We start from the raw sequence: 22,964 nt of genomic DNA on the forward strand, positions 1-22,964 counted from the left end.
CACCGCCGGACAGCCAACAACAAGAAAGTAATGAAAGCACGATTATCCAAATTTGTTGCATTTCCTATTAAATCTTTCTAGCACGCCGCCACAGACAATAATAGCCCATTAAGTGAAATGCAAAGTAGAGAGCTAAAATCGCCAATAAATCTCTGTATAAATTCGCTTCATTAAAACTGTATTTGTCCAATACGTCCTTGCCGGTGTGAAAGCATGGCAAGTTTTCGCTCTCCTCGAAGCAGGCTGCAAAAAAGATAAACACACAAAGGTAAGTGAATTATAAAAAAAAGCACCAAATTGAAAAATAAATACAAATTAATTTCAACGCAAACAATTTACAATTAAAATGGAAGAAATTATGGCAGGAGTAAAATACATAAAAGCATAAGCTCAATTTTAATGCAAAAATATGCCAAGAATGACGTATGGGCATCCAAGCACATTAGGGTGGCTCAAGTTTTATGGAGGGTGTTTCTTTGACTTCATTGCCAGCAGATTTGGTTCAAAGCTTCTCAGTGAATGTACAAGAACCACATCATAGTATCGAAAATGGAGAATTGGGATAAGGAAAAGAAGTTTTAGTTAGAAACAAATTTTATCAAATAGAAAAACGTATTTCAAAGTGGTTTCGACCCTCGGCAAAGGTTTGGCAAACACCCCGAATATATTTCTGCAATTTAAAACGTTTTAGCAAAAATTCATCTGCCTGCAGTTGCCGTTCGGATTCGGCACAAAACATGTAGGTTCCGTTCTATCATTTGGTAGAAAATAGGCTCGGATGGGAGAGAAGCTCGGATATATCTACCCGAAGGCACATCGTATAATTTTTTTTTTTAATAATATAAAATGAAATAAAATAAAATTAAATTAAATTAAATAAAGTAAAATTAAATTAAATTAAATTAAATCAAATTAAATTAAAATAAATTAAGCTAAATTAAATTAAATTAAACTAAATTAAATTAAATTAAATATAATTTAATTTAATTTAATTATTTTTATTATTTATACGATAAAGAATTGGAAGACGCAGGTTACACGTGGAATGATGTTACGAGGATAGCACCAAAATAGAATAAGATTCAAATCGGCTGTCGAGGCCCTATGCTCCAATAGGAGTTAAGGAAGGAAGGAAGCAGAAGAAAGAATTTATTATAATTTAGTTTAATTTTTTTTATATAATTTTATCAATTTTCCCTTATTCTATTCAAGTTTTTTTATTTATATTATTTTTGTTATTTTATTTTATTTTATCTTAATTTATTTTATTAAACTAAATTAAATTAAATTAAATTAAATTAAACTAAATTAAATCAAATCAAATTAATTAAAATAAACTAAATTAAAATAAATAAAATAAAATTAAATTAAATTAAATTAAATTTAAAAAATTTAATTTAATTAAATTAAATTAAATTAAATTAAACTAAATTAAATTAAGTTAAACTACATTAAATTAAATTAAGTTAAATAAAATAAAATAAAATAAAATTAAATTAAATTAATTTAAATTAAATTAAATTAATAAAATAAAATAAAATCAAACCAAATAAAATAAATTTAAATAAAATAAAATAAAATAAAAAAATAATATAAAATAAAATAAATTAAGATAAAATAAAATAAAATTAAATTAAATAATATAAAAAAAAACTTAAATAGAATAAGGGAAAAATTAAAAAAATTATATAAAAAAAATTTAACTAAATTATAATAAATTCCTTCGTCTTCTTCTTTCCTTCCTTAACTCCTATTGGAGCATAAGGCCTCGACAACCGATTTGAATCTTATTCTATTTGATGCTATCCTCGTAACATCATTCCACGTGTAGCCTGCGTCTTCCAATTCTTTACCGTATAATAAATAAAATTCTTTATTTTATAATAAATTAACCCTCTGTAATTATATTAATTACCATGGCATAGCATACTTTAGAATAAATCTGCACAACATAAAATACCATAAAAGAACAAATTAATGTATAACATAACATTACATAGCGTAACAAAACAAAACATAACATCACATAACATATCCTAATATAACAATATATAATTAAAGCTAAATTTTAACAATGTAAGTTAAGCCAAATTTGCACACAAAAAAGTAAGCTTTAACGCGCTCTTTTTGCAGTGAATTCTGAGGTAGGCAGCGCACTTTCCTTATGGTGACTTCATTGAGTGGTTACCGAGCCGCACAGGGAGTCCTAAAAGAGCACCTTGCAGACTCCTATCGTAGGCTGGATTATTTACTCACTAAACGAAAACGAAATATCTGATCCACTAAGCTTATTTTTGTTTTACTTATGTAAAAACAGCACTATAAAAATCCAATCCCCAATTAATTTTGTGTAAATTCCTATTTTCATTTACCCCAAAGCAAATTTAAACAAATTTATTCAGTAGCACTCGTACTTACTAATATTTTGTACGCCAGCCCATTGTGCAATCGACATCGCCTCATTTGCATATAACATCCATGAAAGGAATTGCGTCCAATAGAATGCCATCGGCAAAGTGCTGGAAGTGAAAAATATTTACAAATATAAAATACATAATTACAAGTTATGTAAATTTGCTCTGATAATAACTTACACACACGCATTCACACGCAGGCGCACATACATTTACATAAGATGCATGTAAGCTTACCTAATTTGAATGAAAGCTCCAGATGTTATCATAAAAATATAATCAACAGGTACCAAATATGACAAAGCCAATGGCACCGAATTAAATGCCGTCGAAAAGAAGCAACCACAAGCCGTAGCCACATTCATAACCAAAACTATGGCAATCGCTGTTACAGTGAAGGCAAATAATGTTGTACGCAAGCCAGCGATCCAATAAGCGATTATAACGAATAGAAATGGTTCGAACACCATGCAGGGTAACTGGAAGGAGAATTAAGTGTGAATTAAACGAAAATCTATAAAATATCTTTCTCTCCTGCTTTGGGTCGTGCTAACGAGAGACCTGCTTTAGACCTTGAGGACACGGGCTGCCAGGTGACCAATGCCGATGAACTGACAATTCTTGTCAGGCGTAAAACGTAGCTGGAGGTATAAGATTCCTAAGTTACTTAAGACACCCCTCTACTGAGGGAGTACCACTGATGATGTCTGACAGAGTTAAGTACCTTGGAGTTTTTCTTAACAGCAAGATGTCATGTAGACTTAATGTACAATATAGGGAAGGAAGACTTCGTATGCCTTATACTGCTATTGAGAGGGCTATATTCAAGGGTGGTACTTTGGCTGCAGGGTATGTTGCTCATTATCGATTACCTTCTATGGTGTTCTGGTCTGATGGAGATCACTAGATACTTTTTCCACTGTCAAAAGGTTAAAATCAGTGCAGCGATTGGCGATAGTTGGAATAATCAGAAGCATTCGTTTAACACCTACACATACACTAAAAGCAATACTGATTATGTAACGTGTTGCCATCGCAGGCAAAATGGCTGCACCCAGGGCGAAAATTACGGCCACTCCAGCATTCTGGTCGAATGCGACTTCATCCGTGGCAGAATATACTGCAGCTCTCCCTCCGATTGCCCTGTCAGCAGTCATATGCCCACAAGGGAGGAATGGATTGCGAACTAAACTGGAGCGCAAGTTTAGTGAGCCTGTTCATGGATCGATCCAGGCTAAACGGCTCGGTTGGGGAAGAAGTATGAGTGATATTACCTCGGTTTTAGAAGAATTTTAACGCTGCCCGATAACTGCAGCACCTTACAGGCAGAGAGCACCACTTTAAAGGATGCAGTAAAGGGATGCTATGCTCCGCTGTTTTTATTAGAGACTTTAATATCTGCAAAGAAAGTCAGGTGGTTATCAAGGCGCTAAGCTCTGTCATCGTGAGATCGAAGACTGATAGAGATTCCTTGAACTCATTTGCAGTGGCATCTATCTATATTTTGATAAAAATTGTCTGGGTGCCATGACATACGGAATATCCCTACTAACTGTGAAGCTGATATCTTGGCCCAGGCAGGAGAAAGCGATCTGAACGCGTCTGCCAGCGGAAACCTTGGGACTCGGCTGGACACTTGGTCTCTGTTTTTGATCAGGTAGACATTGACCCAGCTAAAAGAAAATACTAGACTGACACTACCTCTTGCACATCTTGGACATCTCAGGCTGTGTTAGCTGTAAGGGGAAAAACAAGGTGGTATCAATCAGCCACACTTTTGCTCAGTTGTCTAGCCTTTGCGAGGACGAAGCGAACATATCTCGTTTGTGATGTATTCGACTCTGCAGAGGATATTTCTAACATCGATGTGGAGCGTTTTCGAGTTTTTAACAAACCCTAGTTTGTAATCATTTTTTTTTTTTTTTGTCCTCTTTGTACTATGTATGTATGCTAGAGCTTAGACGTGCAGGTGAGGTACACACACTTTCACTTAAAGGCATTCTTGACTTTTGTAAATGCTCTCGGGAGTGACGGGCATATTTGTCTTACCTGATGCTGGTTTTTTAGTCTTTAACTTATGCTTCCTCCATACGAACTTAATTAGCATCGGGACTGTCGAAAAACCTTACGCCCAAAAATCTGAATCCCTTTGCCTGCAGTGAGGAATCAACTTCTCTTCTTCTCAATCCTGAGAGCTTTTGCTGAGGGATCTTTTTTTTTGTATGCAATTGTCCAAGCATGGGTGCGGTAGCGAAGTGACCAGTGATGATGGCCATGAGGAAAATAAGACATCCGAATCATCGCCAACAACAAGCTGATTCGTAGCGTAGTATATTCCTCAATTTTCCTTAGGAGATAACCCGGTGGGCTATCCACCTCGTTGATATTCATTTCGGAACCTTTTCCGGCCAGTGGAACTTGGCATACGCATACCAGAAATATGCTCAATCATTTGACTAGGGGAGTCTAGATGATGGAAAAAGAAGCAATATGGCCGCAGTGGTATCCTAAGCAGGCTCTCCGGTGTGATGCACCATTTTTTGCCTGCATTAAACTTTGATAAAAACTCTAAATCAAGATTTTCCTCCGGGGTGAATTGGTAAAATATTTAATTGTTAAAGAAGTGTGTACCTAGAGTTCAATTGGAACTGTAAATGCCCACCCTCACTTACCATTGCCAAAATATTAGCCACATAATATTGAGCCGTGGAATACAACCCAGACCGGGTTTCACGCAGAAACAGTGGAAATCCTTGGGGGAATACATTCAACATCGAATACATCGGATGATAGGTATTTTCTGAAATCATAACAAAAAGTACACCCTGCACCGCCTGTACACCCAATTGCGTTACAGCCGTTGTGCCGGCAAAACAAACTCCAATAATAATAGCCATAGCCATCTTCTGGAAAAATCTCATATGCTGAATAGTTGGATCGCGAAACATTGACAACGTGGCACGATACCAAATAACATGAAATTTTTTATACCAAGCAGCCGATTGAAATGAATCTACTTGACTTTCAAATGGATATTCACCCGTCTGTGCCATATGAATTTCGAGATTCACCAACATATCGCGCTGTTTGGCGGCATTACTCACCGCAAACATATCACACAAATATTGCGCAGATCTTTGTGACGCCTGCTCGTAGCCGGGATCGGTAGCCAAAACACCAATTAAAAAATCAGCAGGATTATACGCCTCTGGACAGTGGTAACCATTAGCGGCGAAAAATGTGAGCGCATTTTGTGGTGAACCAGTAAAAGCGACACGACCATCGGCCAGCAGTAAAACGTTGTTGAACATATCGAAGAGCTGACTCGAAGGCTGATGAATGGTGCAGAGTATGGTGGTGCCTTTTTTGGCTAATTCGTAGAGTGTCTGCACCAGCTGTTGAGCACTAAACGAGTCGAGGCCCGTGGTGGGCTCATCGCAGAATAATATTACGGGATCATTGAGTAATTCAACAGCGAATGCAAGACGTTTGCGTTCACCACCCGACAGCACTTTCTTGTCATCACCCGAACCGATCCGCGTGTATGCTGACGATAATAGACCGGTTCGTGCGAGCAGATCGTTTATGATTATTTTGCGTTCACGATTACTAACGCGACGATCTAAGCGTAAATGTGCCTTTAATTTGGAAGGAGAGACGAAATAGTTGAAGAAAAGAATGGTAAAGTTCACGACACAAATTCTCAGCTCTGATACTGTTGGTTATCAAAACTGGTAACTGGCTTCCGGACTTTTAGTTCGACTACTCACCATGAATGTTAAATGCTCTAGTACAGTTAGTGAGCCAATGAATAAGTCATCTTGATAAACATATCCGCTGATACGATGCATAAACGGCCCAATACGCCGTCCATTTATGAGAATGTCACCCTGTACTATAGTGCCAGCTACATTTTAAATAAAAATAAATATTACAGAATTTTCAAGAAATATTGTTAAACATTAAATATAAAAAATCACAAAAGTAATTATTTTAATCAGGAATAATTACTAATGACGGTATGAAAGTTTAAAGGTCTGATTTGAAAAAATGTAAATCGAGGGGTAAAAACTATACATCAAAAGTTATAACTATTTTCCTTTTTTTTTACCTTTATATTAAGTCGCTTTCATGTTTGTCCCCTCATTTCCATGCGAATTTTTGACCCACGGAAAAGTCTTTTTCGGTAACTTCCCGTTGAGCTAGACACTTTATATTTAGAACATAGTTCAGATCTGAGAGACATTACAATGCAGGTGAAAAAAAATTTGCTAGGTGGCGCACGGATCGAGATATACAGAAAATTAATTTTAAAATGGAAATTTTGCGATCGACTTTTAACTAACTTCTCGGTGATCCAGAGACTTGAAACTTAGCACATAGTTTGCGAGTCGATGGCAATACTATTCGTTGAAAACAAAATGCCGCCAGGTGGCAGACGAATCGAGATAAACGAAAATACCCGAAAATCCCTGAAAATCCCTAAAAAAACGAAGGGAATCTTGCAATAGATTTTTATGTAACTTCCCGGCGAACTGGAGATATGAAACTTGAGTCGTAAGTCAGAACTCGGTGAAAATGCAATATTTTAACAAAAAAAATCCCCTAGGTAGCGCATGGATGGAGATATTAGGAAAATTAATTTTAATTTGGGAATCTTTCAATCCATTTTTAACTAACTTCCCGGTTACCTAGAGACTTGTAACTTAGCACATAGTTCGAGACCCGGTGACAAAACAATGTACAGAAAACAAAGTTCCGCTAGGTGGCGTGCTAATTCAGATGACTACAAATCCCTGAAAAAATAGGGGAATCTTGCGATCGATTTTGGAGTGCCGGTGAGCCAGAATTTGAAACTTGGGCCGTGGGTCAGAACCCGGTGACAATGCAATATTTTATCAAAAAAATTCTTCTAGGTGTCGCATGGATCGAGATATTAGGAAAATTAATTTTATTAGTGATTTTGGGCCAGAGTATTGTTTTTATTAATTTTTCTTAAAGGAGCTTTTCGGCCGATAAATAAAAAGACAAAAACTTTTGTTTTTTTCTTATTCTCCTACGCGTTTCGATGTTTTTTATAACATCTTCATCAGGGAGTCTGGTTTATTCTAATAAAACATAAAACGAAAAACAAACAATAAAAAGTTATTAATAACTAACATCAAGCAATAACATATTTTCCAACAGTTCACTTAAATTTAACATAATACAATAACATTTGAACTGCAATTTTGTCTGTAGACGTAACATTTAACATAAAACGTTTACCTTTAACATAAAATGTTTCCTTTTTACATGTAACATTTATTAACAAAAACGTTCTGGACGAGACAATGGACGCAGTCGAAAACTTTAATTGTGCTAGTTTGTATATGTATGTATGTTGTTGAATGAACGTTTTTGTTAATAAATGTTACATGTAAAAAGGAAACATTTTATGTTAAAGGTAAACGTTTTATGTTAAATGTTACGTCTACAGACAAAATTGCAGTTCAAATGTTATTGTATTATGTTAAATTTAAGTGAACTGTTGGAAAATATGTTATTGCTTGATGTTAGTTATTAATAACTTTTTAATGTTTGTTTTTCGTTGTATGTTTTATTAGAATAAACCAGACTCCCTGATGAAGATGTTATAAAAAACATCGAAACGCGTAGGAGAATAAGAAAAAACAAAAGTTTTTGTCTTTTTATTTATCGGCCGAAAAGCTCCTTTAGGAAAAATTAATAAAAATTAATTTTAATTTGGGAATCTTTCAATACAATTTTAACTAACTCCCGGTTACCTAGAGACTTGCAACTTAGCACATTGTTCGATACCCGGTGGCAGTACAATTTACAGAAAAAAAATTCCGCTAGGTGGCGCGCTATGTGAGATAACTACAAATCCTTGAAAAACGAGGGGAATTCTGCAATCGATTTTTGAGTAACTTCCCGGTGAGCTCGAGATATGAAACTTGAGCCGTAAGTCAAAACCCGGTGACAATGCAATATTTTATCAAAAAATTCCGCTAGGCGGCGCATGGAGCGCGATATTAGGAAAACTGATTTTAATTTGGGAATTTTTCAATCCATTTTTAACTAACTTCCCGGTTACCTAGAGACTTGAAACTTGGCACTTAGTTAGAGGCCTGGTGACAATACAACTTATAGAAAACAAAGTTCCGCTAGGTGGCGCGCTAGTCAAGATAACTGCATATCTTTAAAAAATGGGGGGAATCTTGCGATCGATTTTCGAGTAGCTTTCCGATGAGCTAGAGACATGAAAATTGGGCCGTAAGTCAGAACCCGGTGACAATGCAATATTTTATCAAACAAATCCGCTAGGTGGCGCATGGATCGAGATATTGAGAAAACTAGTTTTAAATTGGGAATCTTGCAATCGATTTTTAACTAGCTTCCTGAATATCTAGAGACTTGAGACCTGAAATATAGTTTAAAACTCGGTGACAGTGCAATGTTTGATCAAAAAATTTGACCTACGTAACGCACAAGTCGAACTATTTAGAAGATTAGGCCATACCTTCATGGCTAGCCTCCTGAGTGTTGCAGGCGTTGTAGAATTCCAACTCGTTGAAGGCCCAACTCAATGCACGTCCTTGCATACTTTTAGGCATACGCGACTTTCACCACGATTCTTTTATACTTTCAGGCGTAGGCGAATTTCACCAGGATTTTCAGCTGTGCAAATTAAGTAGCTGACAAACGATGTGGAATTCTTTTGTTATGATGCGAGGTGGAATTCTGTTGTTTTCGCCAGGAAAACAAAAAAAGTATAAAAGTAGCAGCAGCTGAGGCACGAAAAGATGAGTTTGATTTAAGCACGCTATCTGTCAAGAAGTATTAGTGTTATTGTGAAGTACTTGAATGAAGGCCATTTTGCATTATTGAATAGTTTAGTGATTCGAACGTGAGTAGAAGGTTGCAAATAAGAGGAATTGCACTCAATTCGTTACAATATATTTATATGTACATACTTATGTAGGTATAATATAATTAAATGTTATTTAACATGTTATTTTTTAGATTATATGGAGACTAATCCTTGCGGAAATTGCACTAATCTGACGACGGTTTTGAAGAGAAATTCAGCATTTGACAGAAATACTAAAGGAACTGAAAAGTAAAAATTGCTGTTGTAAAAATAATTATATGTATGTGCATGCGTTGTTTGTGTATCGTTTTACATACTGTAGTCTCGCAAAACGTAGCTATTATGGAACATTTTGCAACTCAGAAAGTGTTGTCTGAACGGCTTTTGCAACAGCAAAATGTCAATGCCGATGTCATAAAAACTTTCCCATTAACAACATGGATGAGATGGACCGTCTTAATAGTGTCATAGCGGAGGAAAACCAAGCTGTTTATGTAAGCATACTTTTTTACCGTGACATTTTAGTATATGCTGTAATTATACTTTTTTTCTTTTGAAGACAAAGGATATGACATCCCTTATTAGGGGTCGGCTTGCAAAAACGTTGGTGGAAGTAATGCCGAAAGACTTCATAATTGAAATTAATATAGACGGAGCACTTATTTGAAACATTTAAAGGTAATTAATAAATTAGTTGTAATGTTAATGCTTATTATTTTTTATGTTCTTCAGTTCGTTAAGAGTCAACAGAGGCAATTCGTCCAGCATCCGCAAAAGGTCCCGAAATTTCTTTACGTTCTGCTATGAAAGTTATTAAAAAACGCCACTTACATGCCATTCATATAAAACATAAATGTAATTTTTAGAATATAACTGTTAATTGAGCGTTTTATTGTTTGATTTAATTGTTAAACTGTACGAATTTTATTGTTTGTTAATATTTATTACTTTCGTTATGAATGTTTGAACAATATTTTAAATTTATAAAAAATAAATATTGCAATTGGTATTAAAAAGCTTGCAGTACTTTTTTAAGGTTGGATAGCAATGAAATCTGCCAAAGGCTACACAAAGAGGGTGCACTATAAGCTATTTAAAACTAGTCGACTTTAAGATATGCCGAGGTAGTCAGCTAAAAGCCATATCGAAGCTGTCTGACTAGAAATCTATTTTAAAAAGCTAACTAAAATTTGTAATAGCATAATTGACTTAAAATCAAATCAAAACAGCGAACCAAAGATTTTCCACAAATAGTTAACTTTTAATTGACCTTAAAAAGTTTTCTTGTAGTCAGCTGGAAATCATGTCGAAGAAAGCACAGTTGACTACCTTCTAGGCCATCGCCATGTAAAAATAGTCAGAACGTTTCATATAAAGTAGTCAACTTTTCAAATAGTACTGGGTGCGGGGTAGTGAACTTTAAATCTATTTGTGGTTAGCCAAATTCCCGACTGGGATGTTACTCACCTGGCTGTCGGAATGCCAATGTGGACATCAGTGTTGTTTTTCCAGAGCCACTGTTTATGTCAAAAAAATAATCCAGAAAATTATTATTTGTGTTTATATTAAATTTTGCTTTATCTTATTTAAATAATAAATAAACATTCCTGCAGAAATAATTTATCGGCTTTAATAAATCTATCTACTTTCTTACTTTCATTCACACATACACACACACATATGTAGATATTCAATATACATGCAAAGTGCAAAACTTTTCAATTCATATACTATACGTCAAGTTTTCTTTCTTCTAACTTTGAGAATGCCTGACAACAGTTATTTATTTTCTGGATCAATTACTTTTATGTGCTGATGCTTTTACTATCTCCATCATTGCTTTTTTGTTTGGTGGCTGTTGTTGCTATTTTGTTGTGATTATTATGTTGGGCTGGTCTTGCTTCCATATTATTGAGTTTTATTGCACAATATTTAAAATAAGTTAATAAAGTTGCGAGGCTACGCCAATATTGAACACAAAAAATCTTTTACTTATTCTGTTATTTCCCGCTATAAAGAGCCAATGACTTACTGTCTATTCGTTTGCCGTTTTGCTTCTTAACCAGAAACCCTATAAACGTCAATAAATGTAATCGGACACTTGACCGCATTTTATGCAAAGTTGCAAAAGACAAGGAGAAATTGTGCAAAGTCAAGAAACTCATTAATAAAAATGAAGTAACGGTTAGTGTATAGCGCAAGTCTAGTAAACAAATTTACATACTGCATAAGTAGATTGGCTAATCTTTTAATCTCGATTTTCAAAATACAGACAATTTTCCAGAAATCCCGACAAAATACAATCTACACAAATCCTCTGTAATAATAAAACACATCTATATTGAAGGGAAAAAATTTAACAAATTTCTTTACCCAGCGTGTCGTGTATACACTGAAAGAAATGGTGCTAGTAAAATCAAGAAATCGGTTCTGTTGTTCTTGACTTAACAGAGATTCGGTGAAATTGATCGAATTATGGTTAATTCGAACGAGTTCTTTGTCGAGCGAACAAATTAGTTTAGTAATTTCAACAGAAGAGAAATTGTCGCTCTTAAGTTAACAAAATTTTGTAAAATTGACATATTCCTAATCAATCTAACTGATTTTTCTGTTAACACAACACATCTTACAGGTCATTTTAACGGCGATCAACTGTCAATACATGAGCAAATTTCAAAGAGAATTTTACACTCACTGCGCTCTCTACTTTGTGCTTACGACGATGGTGCCACTTGTTAAAAAAAAGCACCAAAATAAGAAAACCATCAAATCGAAAAAGCACACAAAGTGGGAAAACAACAAAAAATTTGTTTTTCAGTTATCAATACAAAACGAAAGAGCCCTTTTTTGAATTCACTGTGCAAAAAATTATGAGATACCGGGACACCTATTTATCGGGTACAATTTTGCAACTTCTCGTCCAAGCGATGCCATGTCCGCCTGTTCATTAATACGATAGCTACAAATATCTTTACAAAATTTTGTATACTGGCTAATCTGAACCCAGAATTGATTGGTACTAAAAACTGGAATAATCGGACGCCCACTTTTCGATATCGAAAATTAAAAAAAATGGAAAAAATGGGATTACTCATTGCCCAAAACTTATAAAGGGATGAAACTTAATTCGTTGCTTGACCTTATGATTCAAAATAAAAATTTGATAAAAGTTTTGGAAATGGGAGTGGCACCGCCCCCAATAAGAAGAAGAAAATTTAAAAATGTTGCAAGTCGTTGAAGTTATCTTATCGAAGTTTGGCATTGAGGTCGTTCCTGCTTTTATATATTCCCTTTGTAAAAATTTTAACAAATCGTTTGGCGACCACGTCCACTAAAATTCGGGAAATTGAAAAGCGTGCAATAATTCATTACATAAGTCAGATAAAGGTACAAAACTTGATATGTAGGTTGATGAAAAAGAAAAACAGAAATTTGTAAAAATTTTGAAAAATGGGGCGTGGCATTGGCCACATTTAATAGAAGAGAATTCAAAAGATTTGCAAGCCGTAAATTAAAGTACACCAAGTGAAGACTAGCAAAACCAGTTTACACCACGCCCACTTCAAAACAGATTTTTTCTATGATTGAGTTAAAAATGCAATATATTAATGGAGTTAAAGTAAATAATTCTCAAAGTACGAAAATTAAAAACATTTTGAAAATTGGCGTGACCCGGCCCCCTTTTTAGTTAATCGCTCAATAGTATTCAAAACGCAAAAACAAAAATCCGCTAATATTAACGAAACTTGGTAAGAAAAATATTTTTATGATAACACCGCCTGCTCCGTCTGTTAACAATATAGCTATGGTACCTTTTTCGCTCTTATTTGGAATCCAAATCTACAAATAAGATGTTGGTTGTAAGGATGGAGAATCGTGCTATTAGCGAGCTTTGGCATTATTGGTCGTATAGCACAATATTTTGTTAAAATAATTTGTTAAAAATAAGCGATTGTGAACACACAAAGAAATCTATTTGAACTATGGCACTATTGTGAATATTTGATTAGAACTAACACTGCATTACCGGCAGTTGCTAACATTCGCCAGATGGCAGCGCAAACGTATGTAAGTTTTTATTGATAGATGATTGATTGATAGAACAGCTGATTTCTGTTGATATTTGATATGAGACTTTTATATTTGTTGCCCACGGTGCGCACGGGTCCGGCTAGTGTGATTTTAAAATATATTGGTATTGAAAGTGATCGAAAATGGGCGTTGAAAGGCACAAGCTTCACTTAGCAATTTGTCAGAAGAATGATTCCAGTTATCATATATAAATCTTTGCAAATTTCATGAACGACCACGCCCACTTTCATAAAAAAAATCTGCCTAAAGTTTTAACTTTCTCGTTAAAGATATCTTAGTGAAAATTATAGTCCTGGTCCCCGTTTTAATACCAAAATTGGAACAAAAGGCGACAAGTTTTAACGATAACATTTTTTATGATAGTTACTGTTTGAAAGCTTCCTACTGAAAACTATAGTTGAGTATGTATAAATATTATATTTCACCTTTCATATCATTTAATTTATCTGACAAGTTCCTTTGAATGTAACCTTGAATTATACGTGGCAGCACACAGCTGGGTATATAATGCTCGGTTTCACCCGAGCTTATACTTTCTTAATTTTTCCATACAATGTTGAAATTTGGTGAATTTTTTTTTAGAGATTTTTAGTCCAGATTTGTCTTGTAAACCTGGTAGAAAAGAACATAGCATTAGCAACTGCAACCAGGCTCGGTGCATCGGGGCAGCTTGAGCGCCGACCATATGGCCATAGTAGTATAGCGTCATCAATCACAAGACGAACAGGCTACCTGATTCCCTATCTGAGCTTCGAGGGCGATCTTAAGACCACAATAGAGGTGGACGGTTGGCGCAAGGGTGCGCAAATGGCGGACGAGGCGATACATGTGTACACAGATGGTTCCAAAGTAGTGGAAGGAGTAGGGTCTGCGGTATACTGTTCTAATCCGGAAATAAGCAGATCCTGCAGGCTGCCGGATTACTGTAGCGTTGTCCAAGCGGAAATATTAGCCGTAACCAAAGCAGTAGAAACCCTGGAAGAGAATAGCTTAAGCTGCAACAGTATTAACTTTTATATTGACAGTCAAACAGCAATTAAGGCACTAATCTCGCATAGCACATCACCTAAATGCGTGTTAGAGTGTAAGCAGTCTCTGGAGAGAATCCGGACAGGGAGAATCATACTTCTATATTGGGTGCCAGGGTATATGGGAATAGATGGGAATGAAAAAGCGGATGAACTAGCTAAAAAGGGCGCATCCCTTGAAGCTTGCTCCGTAGACGTCCCAATTTGACTGGGCGAGAATAAGCGAAGGCGAGATGTGCACATGATCGACCAAGCGAAAAAGGCGTGGGTTCAAGCGCGGGGCTGTAAACGGTCGAAGATTATGTGTAGGTGTTACAACCTTAGACTAACAAAGTTGCTTCTATCATTAAAATGAGGGGACTGTAGACTCATGACTGGACACTGTCTTCTGGCGTCACATGCCTTTAAATTAGGCTTGGTCAGAGATAGCAGATGTGGGAAGTGCTGGTTGGAGGAGGAAACGATCGAGCACGTTCTGTGCTCGTGCCCTGCACTTGCCAGGCTAAGACTCCAGCTATTAGGAGTGATACAGCTGTCAGATCTAGAAGCAGCAAGTGGCGTAAGTCCTAGAAAGCTTCTAGTATTTGCCGAGAGGACGGAGTTATTTTATACATAAGTCCTTGTTTTTGATAGGGTTTTTCTGTTTGGTCGTTAAAACAAACTTCTGGTAACACTACGGACTTAATCAGTCTATGTGGGTCCTCATGGATCGGCCAGTTCAGCCTAACCTAACCTAGTCTTGTCAAGTTTATATATGATTGATATTTGGTTGTGTCTGACTAATGTTTTTCGGGATTCTGCATCACGAGATTGTCTTAGACATTATTCGTTTTTATTCACTTGAAAGTTTGCAAATGCATACGTGTACTGACACTGGGTTGAACTGGCTAGTCCGTGAGGACCTCGCAGATGTTGAATTGGCTCATAGTGTTAGGCCGTATTGATACGTGGATCAATGAAAAAATGTTACCAATTATTTCTACCTTGATCCTGTTTAGAAGAAACAAAATCACTCTACGTAGTACAAAAATTAATTATTTAAACTTGCGTATACATTTGTACATATGTATGTATATATATGAGGTACCTTTATTGACTCGTTAAATTTATTATTATATATCAGTAAATAACGTCAACTTAAATACTGATTTTGCTTATTCCCATTTAATTTTATGGTTACATTCTAAATTTCTCTATCAATTTTCAATGACACAATTTTTGCAAATAATATAGTAAGGGAGTTTAGGATTTTGTGCAAATAGTCTTGCATCATTGAGTCTGCACGGGTCATTGGGCAGTAGGTACGCATGCGGAAAAGATGGGCATTCCGTATAACGACTACTGCAGAAGCTGCAAAGATCCAAATGCCAGGGAGACAGTAGAACAACTTTATGTGTAAATGCCCGGCTCTAGCTAGAGCTCGGCCAAGGTTTCTTGGAACCCCGTTTCTAGAAGACCTCAGAGGGTTATCTGTGATAGCTATCCCGAATATTCTTAATTTTATCAACAACTCCGTAACATTCCGTACGTTTTTAGACGAGTTACATCGCACCAAAACGGCTTTAAATAGATACTTGGGCGACCAGGGTCGCAGCCATTTCACCTACCTACCTACATATCTTACATCATTGCATTGCAAATTTGTGTAACATATTTTTTACAAAACACTAATAAAATACACGGCTAAGCATTGCTACATAATGCTACATCAAAAACCGTGATTTATTTTTTAAATTTTTAATAGGAAATTAACAACTGTCAAAAAAATATGCACAGACAAAAGGTTTTAATTTGTGAGCGACTACCATATTGACGTCAACTGATTTGCTTTTATATTTTGAAAAAATTAACTACAGATTTTGATGTTGCCTATTTGCAATGACATGACAAATGTATAGACGTGTATTTTGTTATTTTGTATATTTGTGTATGTCAAATGCATAAAGTTATTTTATACATACATATATACAAAGGCCTTAAACTTTCTTGATTCTTTCTGCTTCAATGATTAGCTGAAATCTAGAAATGCAACCGTGGCAACAAACTTTTAGAATATGGAAAAACATGGATTTCTGCATCTTCCGATTTCCAATCAGAATTCTAATAAGAGAACTACAAAAAGGAATGCAAAAGAGAGCTAAATGGAATTAATTAATGTGTTATTAGAATACGACCTGACTAAAAATCATATGAGATCGTACCCACAGTACTCCACAAGATACATGAAGTATTAGTTTAAATTCAAAAGGTTTCGTTATATTAATCTCAGTTAAATTTATATTTTAATTTTGTTCTATGGAGTTTTGAATTGCATCTTAGCCAATTTGGTAATTTAAAGTCAAAAGAAGAAAGAAAAAATTGGTAAAGTCAACGGAGTAATGAGTCAATTCAACAGATATTTCTGTCAATTTTTTCCATCGCAAATATGTGTTGAATCAACTTCGCACAAATTGTTGACTCAGAAATAATCGTTTCAACAGTCAAATCAACGAAAAAAAGTTAATCCAAAGTAAGCCACAGATCTGTAAAAAATAAAAAGAACAAATACAAATTAAACATTTTGTTTTAAGATTTTGAATATTGCTTTTTTAGGCCTTGATCTCTGCTTTTTCGGTGAGATAGGAGTTGCACGCTACAGTGGCAGTTGATATTACAGAAACTTCTGTAACACGATATTTATAACAACAAAGTAGTGAGCGCTGTGAGCGTAAGTTTTTGATGCATTTGCATAATATTGAAATTTTTGGCTGTTGAAATGACCAATTAAATCAATTGTTTTAACAGAAAAATCAGTTAGATTGATTGAGAATCTGTAATTTTTACAGAACACTGTCAACTTGAGATAACCAGCTTTTATTCTGTTGAAATTACTATACAAGTATGAACTCTCGACATAAAGCACCTTATTAACAGTTATGCGATCAATTTTACTTGAAACTGTTAATTCAGGAACAACAAACCTGATTTGTTGATGTTTTAGCTTAAGTTTTTTCGGTGTAATTGCCCCACTAATTGGCTGTTAAGTTGTTTAGACACATCTTTGATTCTTTGAATTTGCTTTTGAGTCTTTATTATTTTGTTAAAACACTTATAAAAAAATGTAAGGAAAAAAACATTCCAAATTATTGAGCAATTTTCAACAGGCCGTAGCATTGAGAGTAATAGCTGTACGGGTGTCCAAACATTGGAAATTATAATTCCAAGTGTCTAGTTTTGAAATTAGAAGTTTAAAACTTTGTAGCCTCTGCGAAGTTTGAGTAATCTTAGAAAAACAAGACAAAAGTTTAAATTTGCGTTGGATAAAAATTTGAATATTTAAGTTTGTTATGTTTATGTTTATGTTTGTGTACCGGAGTAGATTGAATGTTATGCATTAATTTAATTTAGTATACAGAATATATAAACCAAAATTGGAATAAAAAGAAAAAAATATGTACCTTTTATTATAAACTGATGTAATGTGAAATTCTAATTTTCTGTGATATTATGGTATATATTATTAACTGGCTCACGACATTATGTTCAGTCTCGTATTACACTCAATGAGATGAAACTAGCTGAAATAGATGTCTATGCATCAAAAGAATCTTTGTTTTATAAATTTTGATAATTGAAAATGCTTTGATTTTTAAATATAAGATGAATCAACCCGAAATAAATCCGTATATGTAACACCATAAAAACATGATTTATTACTATTATTTTTATACTACACCGATGTATTCAGAAATACTCCGTATGAATTTATTCTGATATTTGTATTTGGCTGCATAATGTTTTTTATAGTAAAGTTAATTAATTTTTTTAAAAAATGCAGAGGAAAAATATAACAAATTCTTCAAACTGTTGTAAAAATATTCTTTGACAGAAAATTAGCCACCCACTTCAGTGCCTTAGAAATTACCCGGAGAATTCAACCATATAATATGACAAAACTTGAATTACAGTCTCCCGAAAAACCTAAAGTTTGAGTTAATCTGTTTACAATAAGACGAGGGATATATATTTCTATAATTCTTTTATTTTTCCATCAAAAACACAAGTTTTATAAAACTGCTAACGGCTACCGCCTAGAAGTATTAACCTAGGAATTATGCAGGCAACCAATCTTAGACCAAGTCTAAAAACCCAGGTCTATTTGGCGTCATTTGTAATTAAAAACAAAAAAATTCAATCAATTAACCTCTTTTATACACTTCATGAAATATTTATATGAACGGGGAGTTTTGCAATTATCACCGGGCTTTGCATGCGTTTCATTTATGGTCTCATAAAATTGCCACATTTCACTGCTTTTTCTACTATAATTTGCTCTCATCTTTCACTCGCTATTAAAACGGATTTTTAATAAATTAATACAACCAAATTTTCGCAGCCAACTAGATCAAAAAAATATCCATTCAAAGTAACGTCGCCTGAAAGAGCAAACTAGCTAAAAGTAAACACAACCGAGTGAAGAAATATAGCTTCATGAAGAAATATCGCTATTGGCGAAATGCTGCCAAAATGCCAATCGGTGATTGCATCGCTGCTATCACTATTAGTATTAGAATTTCATGCTAAAGGAAAATCGCCAATCACTGATATATTTGGATAGCAATAGCTATCTCTATTAGCGATTTTTCATTCACGGCGATGCAATCACCAATAGCGAAATACCTATCGTTCCATCATTAGATTTTAGATTCATATCGCATCAAGAAGGGAAAGTTAATTCAGCCCAATTCTAAACTAAAATTCCTTGCGAGTTTTTTCACTTCACCCTTTCGTCTTATTCTGAGCAATTTTCGAAAAAGGGAAAACCGGTTAATGGAGAAAAGTAGGTATTATGAATGTGATAAAAGGGAGATTTCTCTGACATTTTTTAGGAGTTTTTCACAAATTGTTTCTTTTACGCAAAAATACACATTTGTACAAAATAAAAATAAAAGTAAAATAATTTTCTATTATTTTAAGTCGTAAAGTATATAATATGCAACGGAAGAGATCTTGGTAAATTTTGTGCAGCTATTCAGATATTGGGCAAGGGTTTTTAAAAAGTCTTAAATAAATTTTGGCATATGAGAGGAATTCAACTCGACTTGGGCAACAGAAAAATGCTTTGCTTTGGAAGCAGGCAACTCCAGCGTATTTGTGTTATCCCGCCGAATTGTAGGGATTTTTCCGCGGGAATAAGAAAATCCAAGAGAGCAAATTTCCGGTTAAATATTTGGAATTGTGCTGTATATGATGTAAACATAATCAAGGTTTCTAAAAAAAACTCTGACCAGGCAAAATTCATTACCGATTGATTTCTAATAAAAACAAAATTTCCTATAAATGCGTACTCCCAAAATTTTATCAGAATTCTTCATCTAGTCCCATTGTGCTGCATGAGTATATTCAATAGTAAATAAGTAGTAAACTAAGCACATGGTTAGCGAGATTATCAATTACACTTATCTCTAAAATTTCGTTTTTGATACAAATAAAAAAATGAGTTTATATGTTATCTATATACATATGTACACAAATTGCTAAGTGGATAAATATATAGAGATGCCATTTTTCATTCAACCATAACAATATCTATTAGCTAAGTCTTTTTTACACTTATTCAGATTCTAGGACCATCCGAAGTAAATTAACGTAATAACACAGATGTTTGTCATAGATTTGTATAGAGCTACATATATGCTACTAGAATATGCAAAAACACTAAACAAATAGTTTCTGCTGATTTGGGAACTTTTAGGTTACTTTGGGAATATCATCTATTCCCAAATTATTGGGAAAGTTGGCATTGTTGATTTTTAGACTATTGTAGACGATTGTTGTTAAATTTTGTTTGAAATCTTTTCGGAATTGTTTCAATAAGGTTCCGAGAACATTTCACGACTCTTTTGATAACCGTTTGGGAGCCAATTCAGAATTACGTCAAAATCATTTCCGAACCATTTCACTATGGTTTTGGAGCCGCTTTGGGATTGTCTTCAGAATTATTTAAAAATCGTTTACATACTTTTTCTCGGTTGCTTTGGGGATCGGTTTAGAACTATTTCGAAATTTTTTCAAAATCGTTCCAAGACCTTTTCACGACTGTTTCGAGGATAACTTTGAAGACAGTTTAAAATTGTTTTCGGGACTATCAAAATGTCCCAACAAATGTCAAAATCGTTGCAAGACCAGTTCATAATTGCTTCGACAATAATTTGCAACTTATTTGGAATTGTCGTCAGTCTTAATATTTAAAAATTGTTCTCGGACCATTACACGATTGTTTGGGGCACTTTGGAAATGTTTGGAACCAATTCTGTCAGTTTTGGAACCAATTCTGGATTCTTTCAAAATCGTTTAGAGGCATCTTAACGATTGTTTTGACGACTATTTAGTTTACTAACTTCTTCGCGGTTTGTCGCGGATTGTTTCAAAATCGGTTACGGATCATCTCACGATTGTTTCGAGGAACAAATTTGAACCAATTTGGAATTTCCTTGCGGATTATTTTAAAATTGTTCCGGTGATTTCACGATTGCTTTGAATATAGTTTTGCTACCATTTCAAAATTGTTTCAAAGTCATTACAAAACCGTTGCACGATTTTTTTCTTTTAAGGATCGTAATACTCTATCCCCTAAATGCAGAAAGACGGAATAACGAAAATTTTTTTACTAATCGAAAATGTACAGATGAGGAATACGGATAAAAGTTGAATCGAAAACCTAAATTAACTTTTGTATTGCGTCGTGAGTTTTGTATCCAAATTTTATTCCGACGGGATTTTATATGGCCGGGTTTTGATCGCGTCTAGATTATGTATTTCGGGACTCAATATTTCGAGATTTTATGATCGGAATCATGTTATACACCCTTTGAAATCATCACTAACTCTAGAAATAAGTAGGCTTCTAACTATACTACAGAAATAAACCAAAAATGGTGCCGATGTGTCCGCGATATGTAGTCGGAAATCATCAGCAGTTCCGAAGGATACTGGGGACGGAATAAAACTACCACTCGACACATGCCCCATGGGGACAGCCTCGGAAATTATGTGGTTTTTTGACTGAACGCTATCGCTCCGAGCCATTTTAGGAGTAGTGAACTTTTTTGTTTGCACTCGTATGTTTATTAGATTTGAAGATAAGCCGTGAATTGTTAAAGTCAAGATAAGAGTCTTAATACACAAATACGCCAACACACAGACACGCACACACAAAAGACATCGGCACAAAAAAATGTACATTCTTCACCCACCTGGAACCCATTAACGCCATCATATTACCCGGTTGCACCGCGCCTGTCGAGTTGTTAATGATACGCTTCATACTATGCAAACTACTGCTCCCACTCGTCCCATTTGGATCTCCTGTCGTATAGACACACAAATCACGCCACACCAAAGTTGCACCCTCCTCTGTAGGTGACCATTTGCTATAGCTACGCAAGGGTAAACTACGTTCTGAACTGTTGCGCGTCGATAGGGAGCGTGGTGTGGTCGTTGAGTTATCTGTAATGGCCAAACGGCTGCTATCACCATTTAGGGCAGCATTACAGCTAGAGCCGCCATCGCCATTCACATTCCTATCAACATGTTGGCGGCCACCATTCGTTTTGTTATATTTGTGTGCGCCATTATCTGGTATATCCACAACATCCTGCAACTCGATTTGTTCACCACTATCCACATCCACATCCAAATCCATATGTGCGGTAGCGCTGAACTCTGCATGCAGCTGTGTAGGATTATCATCGCGTTTTTGCTCCATTGAGATACGATTATTTGTTGACATCTTTATTGTTTGCTTCCTTAAAGGATTTAGCACTATTACGTTTTTTCACTTTTTTCTTTTATCTATTACTCTTTCTCTGCAAGTTCTTTATGTGAGGAAAAAATGTGCTACAAGTTGGTTGAGGTTTCCGAGTGTTTGTCACGTTTTGAAGCGCGGCGAGCTACTAACTGTTGGGCTTCTTTGAATTGGCGCTTGCAGCATATGAGACAAACATGGAAATCTTTTAGATAGATATGCTCCGACATAACTAGATACTGGTTTCGCATGACACTCATTACGTAGTACTTATATGCCATGCAGTTAGTTATACGAGGCTAATTAAGAAAAGTATTAGTTTGCGACTAAATTATGTGGACTGAAATCGAACTAGTTCGGAAAGGACTAGTGTAATGTCAACAGGAGATTCATATCTGCAGAGAATACTGAAGAGCTCAAACTCTCAGCTTTGTTTTCATTGTTGTACTAGCAAATTACTCTCTCAAGCTGGCACATGCTATCAAGGAATTTTGTCCTGGGCATCCATCGGTTATAGGAATAGCTCCGCCTACCACACCGAAGGTCCTGGATTCAAGTCTCGGACAGAGCAATATCAAATATTAATTTTTTAACCGTTTTTTCGCCTCTCTGCAGTGGTTTCTGGAGTGTATTTCGGCCATGAAAAGCTTCTCCTTAGGGAAAAAAACTTCTCGGAGGTATATCGCCCTAAGTATTTATTTTTTATGGTCTCCACGTAAGCAGGTCGTCTTCCTCCGCGGTCTTCCTTCATAGATAGCTCTTCTCCTGCC

The 22,964-nt window shown here is 35.1% G+C and overlaps 1 protein-coding gene across 1 annotated transcript; it reads right to left on the minus strand.

The window, feature by feature from the left end:
• Window positions 1-50: 50 nt before the first annotated feature.
• Window positions 51-22,311, minus strand: st (scarlet). The gene is made up of 7 exons (XM_067789612.1): window positions 21,644-22,311; window positions 10,756-10,805; window positions 6,185-6,321; window positions 5,087-6,052; window positions 2,652-2,893; window positions 2,419-2,519; window positions 51-243 (listed from the first exon to the last, which is right to left on the minus strand). Exons 1-7 carry the CDS (start codon window positions 22,177-22,179, stop codon window positions 68-70), a joined length of 2,208 nt encoding a protein of 735 aa, XP_067645713.1. The 5' UTR covers window positions 22,180-22,311; the 3' UTR covers window positions 51-67.
• Between the last annotated feature and the right edge of the window lie 653 nt (window positions 22,312-22,964).

The sequence above is a fragment of the Eurosta solidaginis genome, chromosome 5 (genome assembly GCF_040869045.1).
Source record: "Eurosta solidaginis isolate ZX-2024a chromosome 5, ASM4086904v1, whole genome shotgun sequence".
NCBI classification, from domain to species: Eukaryota; Metazoa; Arthropoda; class Insecta; order Diptera; family Tephritidae; genus Eurosta; species Eurosta solidaginis.

Coding starts and splice junctions, on each gene's coding strand:
- st (XM_067789612.1), bottom strand. CDS start 22,179: ATGTCAACAAATAATCGTATCTCAATGGAGCAAAAACGCGATGATAAT. Junction 10,806..21,643: donor ATGGCGTTAATGGGTTCCAG/GTGGGTGAAGAA, acceptor TGACATAAACAG/TGGCTCTGGAAAAACAACAC. Junction 2,520..2,651: donor GGAGCTTTCATTCAAATTAG/GTAAGCTTACAT, acceptor TTTCACTTCCAG/CACTTTGCCGATGGCATTCT.